This window comes from Rana temporaria, chromosome 2 (assembly GCF_905171775.1).
Source record: "Rana temporaria chromosome 2, aRanTem1.1, whole genome shotgun sequence".
Lineage (NCBI taxonomy): Eukaryota > Metazoa > Chordata > Amphibia > Anura > Ranidae > Rana > Rana temporaria.
Genome location: NC_053490.1, coordinates 74,372,922 through 74,390,803, shown reverse-complemented (window position 1 = coordinate 74,390,803; position 17,882 = coordinate 74,372,922). Strand labels below are relative to the sequence as shown.

Sequence of the window (17,882 nt, the reverse complement as noted above, 5' to 3'; positions counted from 1 at the left end):
TAAAGGGTGAACCTCCTTAATCGCGCGATAAAAAAATTGACTGAGTTAAAATGGGTTTGTGTTAACGCCGTTAATAACGCGTTTAACTGACAGCACTAATATATGTATATGTATGTGTGTGTATATATATATATATATGTGTGTGTGTGTGTGTGTGTGTGTGTGTGTGTGTGTGTATGTGTAATATATATATATAATTTTTATTTTATATACGCTCACTTTATTGCTAAAATCACTCACTGGGTGTAGTAAGATATCCGCTGCCGCCTTCTGCAGGTGTTCTGTCAAATTAGCAAATCTAGTAGCAGTGGACGCATGCGCAGTTGACGGAACGTCACTTCAGTTACCTAATCTGACGGGTTGCTGATTTTGAGGCATAAACCGTTCTATGGGTTACATTTAAATTTGGCTTACTGGTTTCCTGCAGCATTGGTAACAAAGCAGTATATTACAGCTGCCCACTGGGAGGGCTAGGTCACCAGTACCTTGCAGGAATTCTCATGATCCTGGGATGTGGATGAGGTCACAATCTCCACATTAGCCAATCAGAGGAAGCCTTGTATTGTAAGAATACAAGGCTTCACCTGAATGGGTGTGAAGCATTCAGGCTGACTCCATTTTGTTCCAGTAGCTGCCATACTGCTGCTTGAATACAGCGCTGTGTTTCTGATGCTACTACAGTATGATGCAACACAAACAGCGGCCTCATCACTTGTAAATTGTTCTTGGCCCAGATAAAGTATTTAGAGTAACAGGAAACCTGGAATTCAGATTTAAGCCCACAACAGCACTGATGGCCACTTTGCTGCCATGTCTAATCTGAGAGATTTGCTTCAAAGTATCTGTGTGCATGCAAGATGTCACATGGGATTCTGGTGCCCAGTATTCTCTGTGCTGGGGCTGGAAGTGTTATCACTTGTATGGTATAAGATTGTGTATATTAATGTGAATGGAAGGCAAACCTTTTATATGTCATGGTGCTTCTTGCCATGGACCAGCAGTAGACTGTCATAGTATTTACTGTCATTTTTGTTTCCAGCTGGCGTGGGTTCTCTACTGTGACCTCATATGTTTGGACTATGGCGGAAATCTTCTGGATACCTGTATGTGTGCGTTGGTGGCAGCATTAACAAATGGTAAGATCCTCATCTGCAATTAAAATGTTTTTTAGAGACTAATAACTGTTGACTTATGGGTCACGGTGCACAATATCTTTACATTCACAATTCCATTCCCACTAGCTTCTTGGGGTTTAGGAGAATTTATCTGGAAAGTATAAACAGATCGTTTTCCTGCATTTAAATGTATTTGCATGCGTTCAGAGCATTTATTCCGACCCTGGTCAGACAAAATTAGATATTTTCCCTGAATGCAGGTAAACGCACAGATTTATTTATTATTGGTATTTATATAGCACTGACAATTTTACACAGGTGTGTGTGCACAAACACACTGAGCGAAGCTAGCTTGCATCGCTTTGCCTTTTGGCCACTAGGGGCCCACGGCACGCCCCCGTAGCCAATGCGAGTGTGCGATGATCGCCGGGCACCCGCGATCACCCGTGGCAGCAAATTATGGGCGGTATAGCTGCGCTGTCCCATTGATTTCAATGGGCAGCAGCGGTGAAGGAGCGGTAAACACACCACTCCTTCACCACTCCAAAGATGCGGCTAGCAGAACTTTTTTTTTTTACCGTCCCGCTAGCGCAACGCTCAAGTGTGAAAGCCCTCGAGCTTTCACACTGGAAGCAATGAGCAGATTGCAGGCGCGATTTTAAACGCTATAGCCCTGCAAAACGCCCTCAGTGTGAAAGGGGTCTAAGGGGGGAGGGGGGGAATAAATGAATGCAGCCACCACATTAAGGATTGGTAAGCTGTAGTATATTGCATTTTGTGGGGGGGGGGGGGGGGGTTTAATACAACTTTAACTTCTCTTTAGGTTGGACTAAGCTCCTTCCTTAGACATTTTATCAGTTTGATGCCAGAGCCTCTTCACTTAGTAGAGGATTGAATGGAAGGAAGTAGTGCTTAGCAGTAGAGGCCGCCATCAATATAGTGTGGGGGCTTCCTAGGTACATGGAACTTGATTTTGTAATCATTAGCATCAGCTTTGATACTCGCACCTGACAAATTCACTCCTGCAGCCATTTGAAACGAGTGATTTACACATGTGTGTGGTTATATTTGTGTTTCTTTTGTCTCATGCTGTTCAGAAGTTCAGCCTTGGCACTAAACATTGGCAGCATTTCCATATCGCACTCGCACTGTACCACTAATGGACACTCTCACTGGAACTCGCCACGGACAGATTTTAGGTGAAAAAGCCAAGCGTGGCCGTATACAGCCATTGCGGGAGTTTGAGGAGATCTTGGGGTTCCAGAGGCTTTTAATGCACAAGCAGGACCTTTTTAAAACCCTACTGCACATCATGTAGTTTTGCTCTGAAGGGCATTTTTTACTAGAAATATGTCATCCAGTAAATGTTTACATACCGATTACAGAGAACACGGAAAGAATTGACTTTACAGTGAGGATTGTATGTTGCTTCATGTGGTTGTGGCCAATTAACTTTTTGAATTGGTACTGTCAGGAATTCTTCTGAATTGTTTATATATTGGGTGATTGCTTGTCCCAGTGAAACACTAAAAAATCCTCCTGGATGATTAGTTTTTTGTTAGAATCCACTAAAGGTGTATTCTTCACCAGCAGATCTGTTTGCATGCAGAACGTTTTATTGAAACAGTCTGGACAAATAATTCAGCTCTTGGATAAACGGCTCTGTAGCTGGCTGCCAGTCCCATCTGTGTCGGGTCCTACAGTGATACCTTGGGGAATGTACATAGCAGAAGTTACATGCCGTCAAAATAAACATTGTTTTATGCCTGGATAGTCTCTGGATTAATGCTAATGGTCTCTTTCCATAGCACGACTGCCATCTGTTAAAATAAATGAAGAAACCGGTTTGGCTCAGGTGAAGCTATCGACAAGAACTGCCCTGAAGATCCATAAACACCCGCTTTCAACATCATTTGCCATATTTGATAAGTAAGTATCTAGTGGAGATGATGAGGTAGACAACATCAGAGATTTTGGAAGCAAGATGGGATGGTATTGAGTGTAGCTGATAGAAGAGCAGCTCCAAAAGTCCTGCTTGATTAGGGTATGAAGTGACGCTATGGTGTTCTTATAGCACTGGACCTTTTTAATGCACATTTCAGCTTATTTAGGAAAAAAAGCTATTCCTGTATTTGATTTCAGCTGAAATGGTGTGAAATAAGTGTTCCTGAGATGGAATGCTATCGGCCTTCTAAATGCTGAATTCAGCTCAGGTTCTGTGCAATTCGCTTTCTTTAACTATTTCACACCCTTGCTATATCCCAAAAAAGATGGCTAAAGCACAGTTTGTTCCGGGAGGACGTCCATGGGTGCGCATCCAGAAGCTCTGTGATCACGGTAAAGGGCCAATCACAGCGACCCTTTACCATGTGATCCGCTGTGTCCAATCGCAGTTGATCACTTGTAAACACACTTGCCGATTATCAGCATTCCTTTCCTCATGCGCTGTCACAGCGTGAAGTGAGGAGAGCTGGTGTTCTGACGAGAAAGGTCTCCCGTCAAATAATGTACTGCGCAGTACGGGAGCCACCGAAAGTCTCCGAATTATGAACAGCTTGTACTCGCGGCTGCGCAATAAACAGAAAACTGACATTGTGCCACACGCTGGCCGATGCTCGTTGCAACTCTGCAAGAGGGTGGGTGTGTTATTCAATGGAACTCTGCAAGCTGCGGGATGCGTACAGAATGAGGGCCGTATTGTATCATGATGGGCAGAGCTCATAGCGATGGGGGTGGATTTCGCAAAGGGGGGGATGTATTATTGTAGAAGCCTGTGTAGTTTATTGAGAAATCCACCCCCAACTTATCAGCTCAGGCCCAGCATTATTAATTACGGGCCGTCTTCGTATAGGCATCCGCTCCTTCATGCGCTATGGATTATCAACATTATATTCTGCCCCTTGTCAGATTGCATGAGCACGGAAGTGTGGCGGCACAAAGTCGTTTGCTTGTGGCGAGCAGGCGCTGTGTACTAGTCTGTTCATGTTCGGAACCTTTCGGCGGCTCCGTAGTGCTTCGTACTGCGCAAGCGCTGCGCAGTACAGGGCAGGCTTTTTTCAATGGGGGACCTTTTTCGTCGCAACACCGGCAAGTATTACAGGAGACATCTGCATTGATCATCGGTGCACATCCATGAAGGAGAAAACATATTTTTATTTGCAAAACTAAAAAAAAAAATTTTTTTTGTTTGTCTAGCAAAAAATAAAACTCAGTGGTGATTTAATACAGCCAAAAGAAAACGCAGTTTGTGTGAAAAAAATATTTTATTTGGGTACAGTGTTGCATGACCGAGCAATTGTCATTCAAAGTGCAAAAGTACTGAAGGCTAAAAATGGGCCTGGGTAGGAAGGGGGTGATAGTGCCCAGTATTGAGGTGGTTAAAGTGTATTTGTAGGAAAAACTTTGACGTTTTGGATAGGGTTAGTGCACCTGTTGGATTTTTATTTTTAATGCTGTGTTCCTGTTAAAGAAATTTCCCAGCTATTTCTCCCAGTGACCACCGTCCCTGGGAATGAAAGTGAGTGAAATCCAAAATGTTGCATTGTCACTACAATAGGAATGGAGTACTACTTTCCACCTGAGAAATCTATCCCTGTGATTGCTATCTCAAAGCCAGATGTACAAAATTCCTTCCACATAATGTTGTGTCTACAGGGCAGGAGGTGAAAGGAAACATTTCAGTGTAACACAGATGGAGGGGGGGGGGGGGTCAGCCATTTCCTACTTTATCCAAAATGAAAGACTGTAATACTGTAGTGTGGTAGTTTGAGGTGTGCCATTTAAAAGGACACTAGTTGATGGAAAATAGGATTTTGCATTCACCACAAAATCCCTTTCTTGGAGTCTATTAGGCTGGGTTCACACTGATATGACACGACAGTCATACAACTTTCATCCTACTTTGCGACATTGGTCCTACATCTATCCGACTTTCATGAACAGGAAACGACTTTGATCTGACTTTGTGATAGTCTGACTTATTCTTTGACCAATCAAAACAATCCCAGAGTGAGATAAATTCCTTTTTACTGCTGCTGTAATCACAATGTCGGATGTCACAAGTCGGATGGTAAGGACAAGGATCCTACTTTGATCCGACTTCAATGATATTGAATGAGAAAAATATAAATCGTGCTACCTCTAAACCGCGTGAAACAAATGTTTGAATCACAAAACACACAAAACTATGTGATATATATTGATATAAATCATAAACTATGTGGTATATGCTGGTGTATATATAAATCACTAATATAGCAAAAAAATAAGCGAGGTTGATAGCCACTAGAGGGCACTATATAGCACTCTCAAGTCCCTCAATAACGGTGAAACAGTGATAATATTAATAATGAACATCAAAGAAATTTGGATCATATCATTAGATCAATAAATATTAACCAAATAAAAATATATATAGACATATAAATAAAACAAATATTGTAGCAATAAAGTCCATAAATGTTTAACACATGAAATGCCAAGACACCCGTGCTCTGTGCCAAGTTCCAAAATCAGTTGAAAACGTGTCCAAAGCAAAGTGATGTATCCTCCACCAGGGGCCCCTGGAAGAAGTAATATTTTACAAAACGGACGTAGGGCGGAGCGGCGTGCTGTCGTCGCCCAAGAGCTCCAAATGTTCCCCCAGTGGACGGGTGTCTGGGAATTTGTGTACCGGTTGTTTTTTACATGGTGGGCATTGATGTTGGTGAAGTTTAATCACTTGTGGATGAGACCCAATGTTAAGGATCGTATCTGTCTGAACTGCAAGACTGGGAGTGACTATCTATTATATGCTGTTCATGATCCCTTGTCCATAAGGGATCATGGCGATTTTGGTAAGGAGCCAATCTATAGTTTGGTGGAGGATACATCATTTGCTTTGGACACGTTTTCAACTGATTTCGGAACTTGGCACAGAGCACGGGTGTCTGGCATTTCATGTGTTAAACATTTATGAACTTTATTGCTACAATATTTGTTTTATTTATATGTATGTATATATATATATATATATATATATACACACACACACACACATATATATATATATATATATATATATATATATATATATATATAATGTGTGTGTGTGTGTGTGTGTGTATATATATATATATATATATATATATATATATATATATATATATATATATATATATATATATATAATTTGGTTAATATTTATTGATCTAATGATATGACCTAAACATTTTTGATGTTCATTATCAATATTATCACTGTTATTGAGGGACTTGAGAGTGCTATATAGTGCCCTCTAGTGGCTATCAACCTCTTGTTTTTTTGCTATATTAGTGATTTATATATACCATCATATACCACATAATTTGATTTATATCAATATATATCACATAGTTTTGTGATTCAAACATTTGTTTCACACGGTTTAGAGGTAGCGCGATTTTATATTTTTCTCACGGTTTGTTTTTTGTATCTATTGTTTACATGGTAATCGTAGCTCTCGGATAGAATAGACTGTGATTTCATTGCAGTTTTTCTTTCTTTCTTGTTTGTTTAGTATTTAGCACAGTTTCTTTCCAATTTTCCAATGATATTGAATGGGCTGAAGTAAGATCAAATTAGTACAGGGAGCATTTTCAAAGTCGGACCGACTTGTGTCGGACCTTTTAAGACAGCTCTCATAGGGAAACATTGATTTTCACACACTTCCACACAAAAGCAGGGAGTCGGGCAGCTCCTGTACTGGAGAATATGAATCTGATACAGGGCGTTCCAGAAGTTTTCTTTATCGTACATCACGGGACACAGAGCGGCATTCATTACTATATGGGTTATATGGAGTACCTTCAGGTGTAGACACTGGCAATCTCAAACAGGAAATGCCCCTCCCTATATAACCCCCTCCCATAGGAGGGGGTACCTCAGTTTTTACGCCAGTGTCTTAGGTGTTAGTATGGTTTAGCTTGCCGTCCGCATCCTTGGGATTAGGTGAGCTACCGGTTCTGTCCAAAAAAGCCTCAGCGCTAAAGTGGTCAGTAACCGGACCCCAAACCCTGGGGTATAGCCCATAATGCTTTTCTTTTAGAGAGCTGACCCTGGGCCCAGAACTTAGAAACCTTTGGGTACCTAAAGTTTTCTGTTGCCAGGGTGCTATATGGGCCCAGGACAGTGGATCCTTCATAGAACCCAGGGCCTGAAGGTCTAGACATCCCCACGGAGATGGGGGAAGATTGGGCCTCTGCTTGGCAAAGTCCTGCGGCATGGAGCAGGTAAGTGAGGGGAAAACTTGCGGAACTTGGTTCTTAGCAGGTTTTTTTTCTGGGGGGGTCACAGGGGACATGCCTAAAGTTATGCACTGCAGTCTGGCAAACTAGTCACATATCAAGAAAGAATAGATGGCTCTCTATGTATTATTCCCCATAAGATGTGACCTCCCTTTAGTGTTGGAAAAAGCATTGAGTGGGGCCTGTGTTATATAAAAATATATGTGTGTGTCAGAGAGCTTTGCTTACCTGCAGGCCTCCAGGCGATGCTCCATTCAGTCTTCCTCCTCAGAGCCTGCAAGCAGGCAAAACGCTGACCTCCTCATGGTTCCAGGCTGCAGGCTGCAGTTTGCTGGAACAGAGAGGTCCCTTCCTCCCAAAATCCCCCCCCCTCCCCCTGTCGGGAGGGGCATTTCCTGTTTGAGGTTGCTGGGGGGGAAGGGCGGGTCAGTGGCTTAAAGGAAGGGGCGGCCCTTCCTTGTTTGTTCCATCAATACTTTGGAACTGAGGAGAAAGACCAGAGCGGCAGCACGGGGCGCCGAGGACACACAGTGGCCAGAAAGGATATTGCAGTCTTCAGAGGACTGTTTTGTCAAGCCTAGAAATAGGCTGTTTCTTTCCATCTCATAGTTTTTCTTTGCAATACTACTCAGGGGGACAGAATGTTTTTTCTTTCCTGGATTTGAAACAAAAACGAAAAAAAAAAAAAAAAAGTCATCTAGGGGAGAGGAAGCATTTTTTTATCCCCCAAACCAGGTGTTGGACAATTAAACTTTATTAGTTCCAAATACCAATAGGTAGCAGGTGTACCTCGGTATTGTACCATGGTATGCCGCTGTTTTCCCCTACAGGGAGCCTTGGGGCCATCGGGATCTGGGGCTGGAGCTGACGCGGGTCAGTCCAACCCTAAGATGGTCACGGAGGAGGTATTACTCACCTCTTTAAAAGAGATGCAGAAAAGCATGGGAAAAATGATATCCGCAGCTATGCGGGGCAGTAAGGCGGAATAGATCTCCGTCGCCCGAGCGCGACCCTCAGAAGAGGAGGTCCTTTCCTCAGGGGAATTGGACGACCTCTTGACACGACCAAGTAGGTTTCAGGGATCGAAGACCCGATACAGAGAGTCTGGGGCATTCCTCCCTGAGGGAGAGCTGGTGGATTCAAGGATTGTCGACTTGGTCCATAGGACATTCAACTTGCCAGTACCAGATCTCCAGGTATCGACGGTTTCAGCTTTTGGGCTCACTGAGGGCGCCTCAAAGCAATGCTGTGTTTCCGATCCATCCTCTATTAGAGGGAATTTTGTTCCAAGATTGGAACAAGCCAGATAAGATCTTCTTACCACCTAAAAGGTTCTCTGTCCTATACCTATGGAAGAAAATTTTTCCAAAAGATGGGCTACTCCTGCAGTGGACGCAGCCATCTCATGTGTTAACAGATCGTTAACATGCCCTGTAGAAAACACAGGTGTTCAAGGATCCAGTTGATAACGCTTGGAAGCACTACTTAAGAAGCTCCTTCACTACTGCAGGGGCAGTAGTACAGCCATCTGTGGCTGCGATTGGGGGTCGCTCAAGCATTATCGGATCAATTAAGCAGATGCTTAAACTTATTCCGGCCCAGCAGGCAGAAAAATTTTCGATGTCCCTAAGCCATATGTTTTACGGTAGAAAACGCAATCAAGGATTCTATCCAGCAAGCGTCACGTTTATCGTTATCCCTTATCCATATGAGAAGACTCTTATGGTTAAAAAGCTGGGAGGCTGAGCCCCCATGCAAGAAGCTCCTGGTAGGGTTCCCCTTCCATGGAGGACGACTCTTCGGAAAGACCTAGATAAATACATTCAGACCATTTCAAACAACGGCAAGAGTACTCTCTTGCCAACTAAGAATAAGGTTCAGGGACCTCGTTTAAAACGACAGTATTCCCCTGGGCAGGGGCCCTCTAATGCCAAGCAGTATCGACCGGCCTCCTGCAAAAGCAAACTTCGGCTTACAAACAGCAGATCACAAGGACAGGCTAGGTTAGAGGCAAAAGGCAGTGGTTTCGCAAACCACAAAACCAGCCCCAACCAACCTTATAAGGGGCGCCCCCACCCACGAAGGTGGGGGGAAGGCTGCGACTCTTTTCAGAGATTTGGGAAGCCAGCATTCCCGACGAGTGGGTACGGTCTTCCGTGGCCACAGGCTACAAATTAGATTTCCTAAGGTTTCCTCCTCCTCATTTCCAGAAGTCGAGGATTCCAAACGATCCGGAAAAGGGAGCCGCATTAAGATCGGCATTAGATCATCTACTTTCCCAGGAAGTAATAGTAGAGGTACCAGTCCTGGAACAGGGGCTGGGTTTCTACTCCACCTAATCATCATCCCAAAATCCAATGTCAGGCCAATTTTGGACCTAAAGATGGTAAATGCATATCTAAAGATCCGCTCATTCGGATGAATCCGTGCGTCAGCAGCTGCCACACTCCAGAAGGACGACTTCATGGCGTCCATAGACAAAAAGGAGCCTACCTTCATGTTCCAATTTATCACCACATCAAAGATATCTTCGCTTCATGGTGGCTTCGGCGTCACTTCCAATTCGTGGCGCTTCCCTTCGGGTTGGCTACGGCCCCCCGGGTGTTCACGAAGGTCCTAGCTCCAATCCTAGCCAAACTAAGGATCCAAGGGGTCACATCCTAGCATACCTGGACGACCTCCTAGTCATAGATCACTCGTCTCCCCGCTTGGAGCGAGCAGTGGCCCTCACGTTCCAATACCTCGAGAGGTTCGGCTGGGTCCTAAATCGAGAAAAGTCAGCTTTCCAGCCCACAAAGCAGTTTGAATATCTCGGCATGAGATTAGACACAGAACAACAAGGAGTGTTCCTACCTCTGAGGGAAGGTAAAAGCCATCAAGGAATTAATCCTACTGTTCTAAGCAAGAAAGAACCGACTATTCGCCTATGTATGAGGTTACTAGGCAAGATGGTGGCCACATTCGAGGCGGTACCATACGCCCAGAGCCACCACGCGCATCCTACAGGCAGCCATCCTGTCAGCATGGAGCAGAAGGGCCACAGCCTTGGATATCCCGTTGCCGCTCTCATCAAGAGTCCGACAAAGTCTGTGTTGGTGGTTAGACCTCAGAATCTACTGAAGGGGAGGTCTTTCAGCCCAGTGGCTTGGAAGATAGTGACCACAGACGCCAAGCCTGACGGGCTGGGGAGCAATTTGGATGTTGCACTCGCCAAGGTACTTGGGCAAAGGCCAGAGAAGCAGTTGCCCATCAACATCTTGGAGCTCAGAGCTGCTCGACTAGCCCTCAGGGCTTGGACGTCAAAATTGCAGGGGTTTCCCGGTGAGAATTCAGATCAGACAATGCCACGGCCGTGGCACACATAAATCACCAAGGGGGAACCAGGAGTCAAGCCGCTCAGAGAGAGGTGAGCTTGATTCTTCTATGGGCAGAGGCTCATGTGCCCTGCATATCGGCAATATTCATTCCAGGAGTGGACAACTTTCAGGCGGACTTCTTAAGCCGCCAGACTCTATGGCCGGGGAATGGTCTCTGCATCCACTAGTCTTTCAAGCACTCTGCCAAAGATGGGGAGTGCCGGACGTGGATATCATGGCATCGAGACTCATCAAGAAACTAGACAGGTTCATGTCCCGCTCAAGGGATCCGATGGCCTGCGGAACCGATGCGTTGGTTTGCCCTTGGCATCAGTTCAAACTTCTTTATGCGTTTCCCCCGCTCCAGTTACTACCCCGCCTGCTGCGCAGGATCCGGGTGGAGCACATACCAGTCATCCTGGTAGCTCCAGCATGGCCCAGAAGGGCATGGTACTCACTAATCTTAAGGATGGTAGTGGGAGACCCTTGGACTCTTCCTCTACGGCCAGACCTGCTATCGCAAGGTCCGATCCTCCACCCTGCCTTACGGCATCTAAATTTGACGGCCTGGAAGCTGAATCCCTGATTCTCAGGGGTAGAGGTCTGTCTCAGAAAGTAATCTCTACCCTAATCAGAGCCAGGAAACCGGTCTCTAGGGTGATTTATTACAGGGTCTGGAAGGCCTATGTAGGCTGGTGTGAGTCCAAGCGATGGCTTTCTCGCAAATTTACCATCGATAGAGTATTAAGTTTTTCTCCAGCTAGGAGTGGATAAAGGATTGGCATTAAGCACAATCAAAGGACAGATTTCTGCTCTGTCAGTGTGGTTTCAGCGGCCGCTGGCCACCCACTCGCTGGTTAAGACCTTCCTTCAAGGGGTCTTACGTATTAGACCTCCAGTTAAATCCCCGCTTTGTCCGCGGGGATTTAAATCTTGTTCTGTCAAGTTTACAGAAACAACCGTTTGAGCCGTTGGCTGATATTCCTTTGGTTCTACTGACAAGGAAGTTAGTATTTTTGGTTGCCATAGTTTCCGCAAGAAGAGTTTCGGAGCTGGCAGCCTTATCCTGTAAGGAACCATATCTTGTTTTTCATAAGGACAGGGTCGTTCTCCGCCCTCATCCTTCCTTCCTTCCGAAGGTCATATCCAGTTTTCATTTGAACCAGGATTTGGTATTACCATCCTTCTTCCCTAAACCTACTTCCAGAAAGGAAGGGTTGCTGCATACCTTGGATATTGTCAGGGCCATGAAGGCCTATCTTAAAGCTACAAAGAAGATCCGGAAGACAGATGTGCTGTTCATTCTACCGGATGGCCCAAGAAGGGGCAGGCAGCTGCAAAGTCCACCATTTCTAGGTGGATTAAGCAATTAATCACTCAGGCCTACGGCTTGAAAGGGTTGCCTCCTCCAGTATCATTAAAGGCTCATTCTACTAGAGCCATGGGCGCCTCCTGGGCAGCACACCACCAGATCTCTATGGCTCAAGTTTGCAAGGCGGCAACCTGGTCTTCTGTCCACACGTTACAAAATTCTACAAGTTGGACGTAAGAAGGAATACTGATACTGCCTTCGGGCAGGGCAGTGCTGCAGGCTGCAGTTTGAGACCCTCGGATTCCGGGGGCTCCTCTTGTTCGAGTTAAATTTAAAATTTTATTTTTCTCAACTAAGTTGGATTTATTATGATTTGAGTATATCTCTAAATTAAATCCTTTTGTCTTGGAGATGTTCTCCCTCCCCTCATTGTAAGCATTGCTTTGGGACATCCCATATAGTAATGAATGCCGCTCTGTGTCCCGTGATGTACGATAAAGAAAAAGAGATTTTTAATACAGCTTACCTGTAAAATCTTTTTCTTGAGTACATCACGGACACAGAGCTCCACCCCTCTTTTTTGAGGACCATTTGGGAGGCATACTGCTTGCTACAAAACTGAGGTACTCCTCCTATGGGAGGGGGTTATATAGGGAGGGGCATTTCCTGTTTGAGATTGCCAGTGTCTACACCTGAAGGTACTCCATATAACCCATATAGTAATGAATGCCGCTCTGTGTCCCGTGATGTACTCCAAGAAAAAGATTTTACAGGTAAGCTGTATTAAAAATCTCTTTTTTTTTTTTTTATAATGTGTAAGGAACACTTTTTGTCTTGAGCTTGTCCAGCATTAGACCCAGATACTCCATATGATGAGTCTGTACATTAGAGAATGCAGCAGAAAGTGTGAGACCCCAAGGTATGGAGGAGCCAGGCTGGTAAATAAAGCAGGCATATATCCCCACCAGAGATAGAAGAATCCAGTGGGTCAGTCGTCGGCTTCCAACAATAGCTAGAATTTTAGGTTTGGGTGGACTGATCTTTTAATACTTGTGAAGGAAGTGACGTGTCTTCACTTGGCTTCTAGTTTTCTATTTCATGTATTGTATCATTGAAGCAGAAACTGTTTTCTATATTTATTTGAAACTCTGAATCTTTTATTCAATGTATCATTGTTGTATAAGACAGTCTTGTACTTCCTCTGGTAGTAAACACATTCTTGTGGATCCAACCAATGAGGAGGAGAGTTTGGCCACTGGATTGATGACTATAGTGACAGATGAAGATGGAAAGCTATGTACTATCAGAAAGCCAGGTAAATATTAAAGTGAACCTTCAGGAATACACCTTATTTACAGTATATTTTTGTTAACATATACAGTTTTTGGAATATAATATTTTTTAAACATGCTTGTCTTTTTTTAGTCTTTGGCCTGGTGCACACAATTTGCAGGGACATCCGTTTTTCTGCATGGGCTCAAAGAAAACATTTGTTCCTCATGTGCCCTGTTTACACCACAACACTGGTATCGTGCAGATTTTTTTTTTTTTAATACAGAAATCTGCAGTTTTTTTTTTTAATACAGAAATCTGCAGTTTTTTTTGTAATACAGAAATCTGCAGTTTTTTTTTTTTTAATACAGAAATCTGCAGTTTTTTTTTTTTTTTGCGTGGGGAAAAAACGTGTTGCATCAACATTGTGGTGAGAAACTAGGCCCAAAAAAAGTGATGTTGACGTGCATGAAAATTCACTGGAAACGCACATGAAAACTGATGTAAACTTGTGTCTCTGTAAGTGAAATTTGCATGGTTTTTCTATCAGTTTTTAAGCACGTTTGGTATGAATGAGGTCTTTAACTGCCATTGCCGTAAGTATTACTTAAAGGGTCACTAAAGGATTTTTTTTTTTTTTCTTCCTTAAAATAACAAACACGTTATACTTACCTCCACTGTGCAGTTCGTTTTGCACAGAGTGGCCCCGATCCACATCTGGGGTCCCTCGGCAGCTGTCTCTGGTCCTCCCTGCAAGAACTCATCACATTCATGCGAGAGAGCTCGCATGGTGATGAGTCCTTGCGGGCGCGCTCCCGTGATGCAGCGAGCGGCCATAGACACTCACTGTATCACTCGGCCCTGCCCCGCCCCTCGGTGCATCACTGGATGTGATTGACGGCAGCGCCAGCCAATGGCTGCGCTGCTCTCAATCCATCCGCTCTAGCCAATCAGCGGCCAGGCTGAGCGGCGACAAGGATCTCAGGACCGAGCACGGGACTTTTGAGGGGTCAGGTATGTAAAACGGGGACTGGGGGGCCAGCATTATTAGATGTTTTTTCACCTTAATGCATAGATTGCATTAAGGTGAAAAAAATTTTCCTTTTACAATTCCTTTTTAAGGGTTTAAAAAAAAAAAAAAACAATCACAGATGGCTACAAAAGCAGCCGTAAGCTTATTTCATATCTTTTTGCTGTATTTTCACTATTTGGTACAATTCAATTTTTGTACTTCACTAAAATTCATACAATTGATTCATATTGCCACCTAAAGCAGAATTGTACACTTAACAAAAAATAAAAATTGCCGGCCAGTGCAGTGTAACCATTCCTACACCCAACATGCTTCAGTGTTTCTCGTCTCGTACCAAATGAATTGTGCCTTCCATAGGCAAGGATAAACCTTGTGGAGAGTAGGCTTCCCTTGAGTCCTGTGCTTGCATGGGTTTCCTTCTACAATTCAAAGACATGCTGGTAGATTGGCTCCTGTCTGAAATTGTAGTATGAATGACTGGGATAAGGACCTTAGATTGTGAGCTCCCAGAGGGCAGGGACTGATATTAATGTACAGTATGTAAAAGAACTGCATACATTTTTGGCACTATAGAAATACCAGTAATTGTCCATATCTGGAATGTAAATGGTGGACAAGGCTGGACATTAAGTTATGCCCAGGACAGGATCTGCTCTACCTTTCTTGCCATGACAAGTCTTCAGATGGTCTAACGTACCAGAATGTTGATCGAAAGACAAGATTCTCCCAATGACCAAGTCAGCAAGCTAGGGACACTGGTCTTCTGTGCCAGATAAATCAGTCTGTCCAAAGACTTGACTGACTTGTCCCGTGCTGACAGGATGTTGCGTTGTATGGGGGAATGTGTAACTGAGCAAATGGGAGTGACCCAAAAAGTGGATACCATCAGCCACAGAACTCTTGTGGGGAAAAACAAAGTTGGCTACCTCCCTAGGCTGAAAAGCCTGAATTGGGAGGCAGTGTTTGCAGTTGCTGCATTTCCAAATAATGAGTTGGTTCCATGCTTGCCTTCAGAAGGTTTAGCACCCAATCAACTCAGGACATCATTTAGGTATTTCACAATGGAGATGCAGCAAGACTAAAGCTTGGCTATACACTGTTAAATTTCGACCAATTCACAGGCTGAATTTCTAAGTATGGGTAAACCTGCTGGCATCTCCAGGCTTAATAAAGTTTGGATGGAGGAATCCTTTAAAGAAAAAAGTTTATGGCCAGCTTTACACAAGGGTCAGTACCTTGGTAAACAAAGCAGTAGCTAGGCCAAAAACTGGAAGTGCACATATGCCTCCTTGCTCTCCATAGAGGCCATCATAGACCTGGTGGATACCATGTGGAATAATATGCCATATGCAATAAAAACATTTAGGGCCTTGAGATCCATGATTTAGTTGGTGCCCCCTTTTTCGTTTGAGCACTGATTGGGACATGATGCTGTGCGCCTGTATATGACCATTGTGAGATTTGCTAATCTGTGGTGACAGTCATGTTGGAAATAAACTAGGAAGGGAGCAAAATTTTAGCATGTAGCCTTTGGAAACCACCACCTGCGCCAAGCTATCTGAGATGCCGTTTATGTATGCAAAGGCTAACATTTTCAGCCACTTTGGGTAGTGGGGAGGCGCTCCTTCCTGCTGAAGATTTATCTCCGGGTTTGGGGGACTTGGAGTGAGCCTCAGAATTGGCTTTGAAAGTTGAATCATAGGACTAATTATTTTTGGCTTCTTTTAAAGCCTCGTACACGATCTGAGCATCTGATTTTTGTCCAAAGGGCTTGCAACTTGTCTTGCATACTAAAGGTACACAATTGTTGGCCAACAAACACGAACATAGTGACATACTACAAGGAATTTCAGCTCTTGAGCGCCACCCCCTTTGGGCCCCTTCTGCTAATTTTGTGTTTGGTGAGCATTGATTCGGAGTGTGATGGACTTGTGTACTGATGATACGAAAATTGGACAACAGACCTTTTGTCCGCTGAAAAATTTACTAGCCTGCCATCCAACATTTGTCAGAAGGAGCGTAATAACAGTCAGATTTTAGGACAATCCCCTGCTAACAATCAGATTGTGTGTACAAGGTTTAGACTGGGCTCTGGTGGTTTTTTTTCTTGCCCTCGCTGACATCCATGTTGAGGGTATCCAGGGCAATTATAAAGATAATGTTGTCCCTTGAAAGGTTTTTTATTTTAAATGTGGGTTCCATAGCCCTAACAATGCAGCCAAATCGTCATCATCCTGTTCACTGATGGGGGGGCCCAGCTGGGACATGGGGCAAACTTTTAACAATCTATCCATGATGTAGTTCTGTGAGCTCCAGATGCTGTCTGATCAATAGAGTATCTGCCAAAGTGGTCAGATGCTTTCAAATGGCCTTGGGCCCAACCGGTTAGGATTTTGGCAAATAATGGCCAAGACAGATTGCACTGCAGGGCCTATTGGAAAACCATGTTCTAGACATTTGCCAATGGGATCCTTAACCACTTCTATATCGCAGAACGTTGTATGGCATCCTGGGCTTTCAGAGGGAATATCTGAATGATGACTGCAGTTGTAGGCATCATTCAAATTTTTATTTTTTATTTTTTTCAGCCGGTCGAAATTTCCAACCAAAAGCTCACATCAAACTTTTCTTGTCGGAATTTTCGATCGTTTGTACGTGGCATAAGTCACTGGGGGTAGGCAGCAGAGAAGAGCTGAGTATAATCCATATATTACTTGTAATCAGCAGCAAGAAAATGCTTTGATGTTGAATGGCGGGAAAGAGCTTGCACAACACCCCACCCAATGGATGATGAGCTCACATTTTGAGAAAGAAGTTTTAAATGGTGCCCAACAATCCTAGTAACAAGGCAGCGCCTGATGCTTGGCCTGTACATACAACATGAAAATCCGAAGTAAAAATTTGTCCGACGAATAATCTGCTGATTTTCGGATCGTTAGTATGGTGCTTTTGACAGCCGATTCAGATTTTTCGTACGACAAAAGCTAGACTATAAAATTTTTGTCGGACGTGAACACCACATCCGATTTTTGTTTAATTAGTATGGTTCTTGTCCGTAAAAAGCAGGACTACGCATGCTCAGAAACGAAAGGATACATACAAAACTATTCAACACATTACATCTGAAGTTGAATTCTGAGAATTTTCATACGGTGAGTAACCGCTTCACTTTTGATTTGAGACTAGCGTGCAACAATCTGCTTGTGTGTACGAGGCTTTAGTCTTCCTAGTCATGGTTAAACCTGGGACTGTGCCACAGATCTGGACCTGGAGAGTGCTCTGTGGTGAACATAACCAGTACACTTTGGTTTTAAAGGTTGGTGGCTGAAAATGGTAATCTAAAGGGCAAGTTAAAAAAAGGCTGATAGAGCTAGCTGCATATAGAGACCATCTCACCAAAAAGGCATGCTTGGGAGTAGGAGGGGTTTATACTGGGCTGACCCACAAGTTTTATCTGAAAGCGTTTGTATTTTCTCCCATCTGAGTGGGGGCCTGGGACTGCTCAGCCCTCTGGTGCTAGTAATCAAGTTG

At 43.9% G+C, this 17,882-nt stretch overlaps 1 protein-coding gene across 1 annotated transcript in view; it reads left to right on the top strand.

Annotated features, from left to right (window-relative positions):
• The window catches only part of EXOSC8 (exosome component 8), a 41,839-nt gene that overhangs the window by 22,321 nt on the left and 1,636 nt on the right, over nt 1-17,882 (top strand). Inside the window, exons 8-10 of the mRNA XM_040340389.1 lie at nt 1,040-1,136; nt 2,924-3,044; nt 13,255-13,361. Of these exons, the coding sequence (XP_040196323.1) occupies nt 1,040-1,136; nt 2,924-3,044; nt 13,255-13,361 (325 nt within the window). The remainder of the gene's footprint in view (nt 1-1,039; nt 1,137-2,923; nt 3,045-13,254; nt 13,362-17,882) is intronic.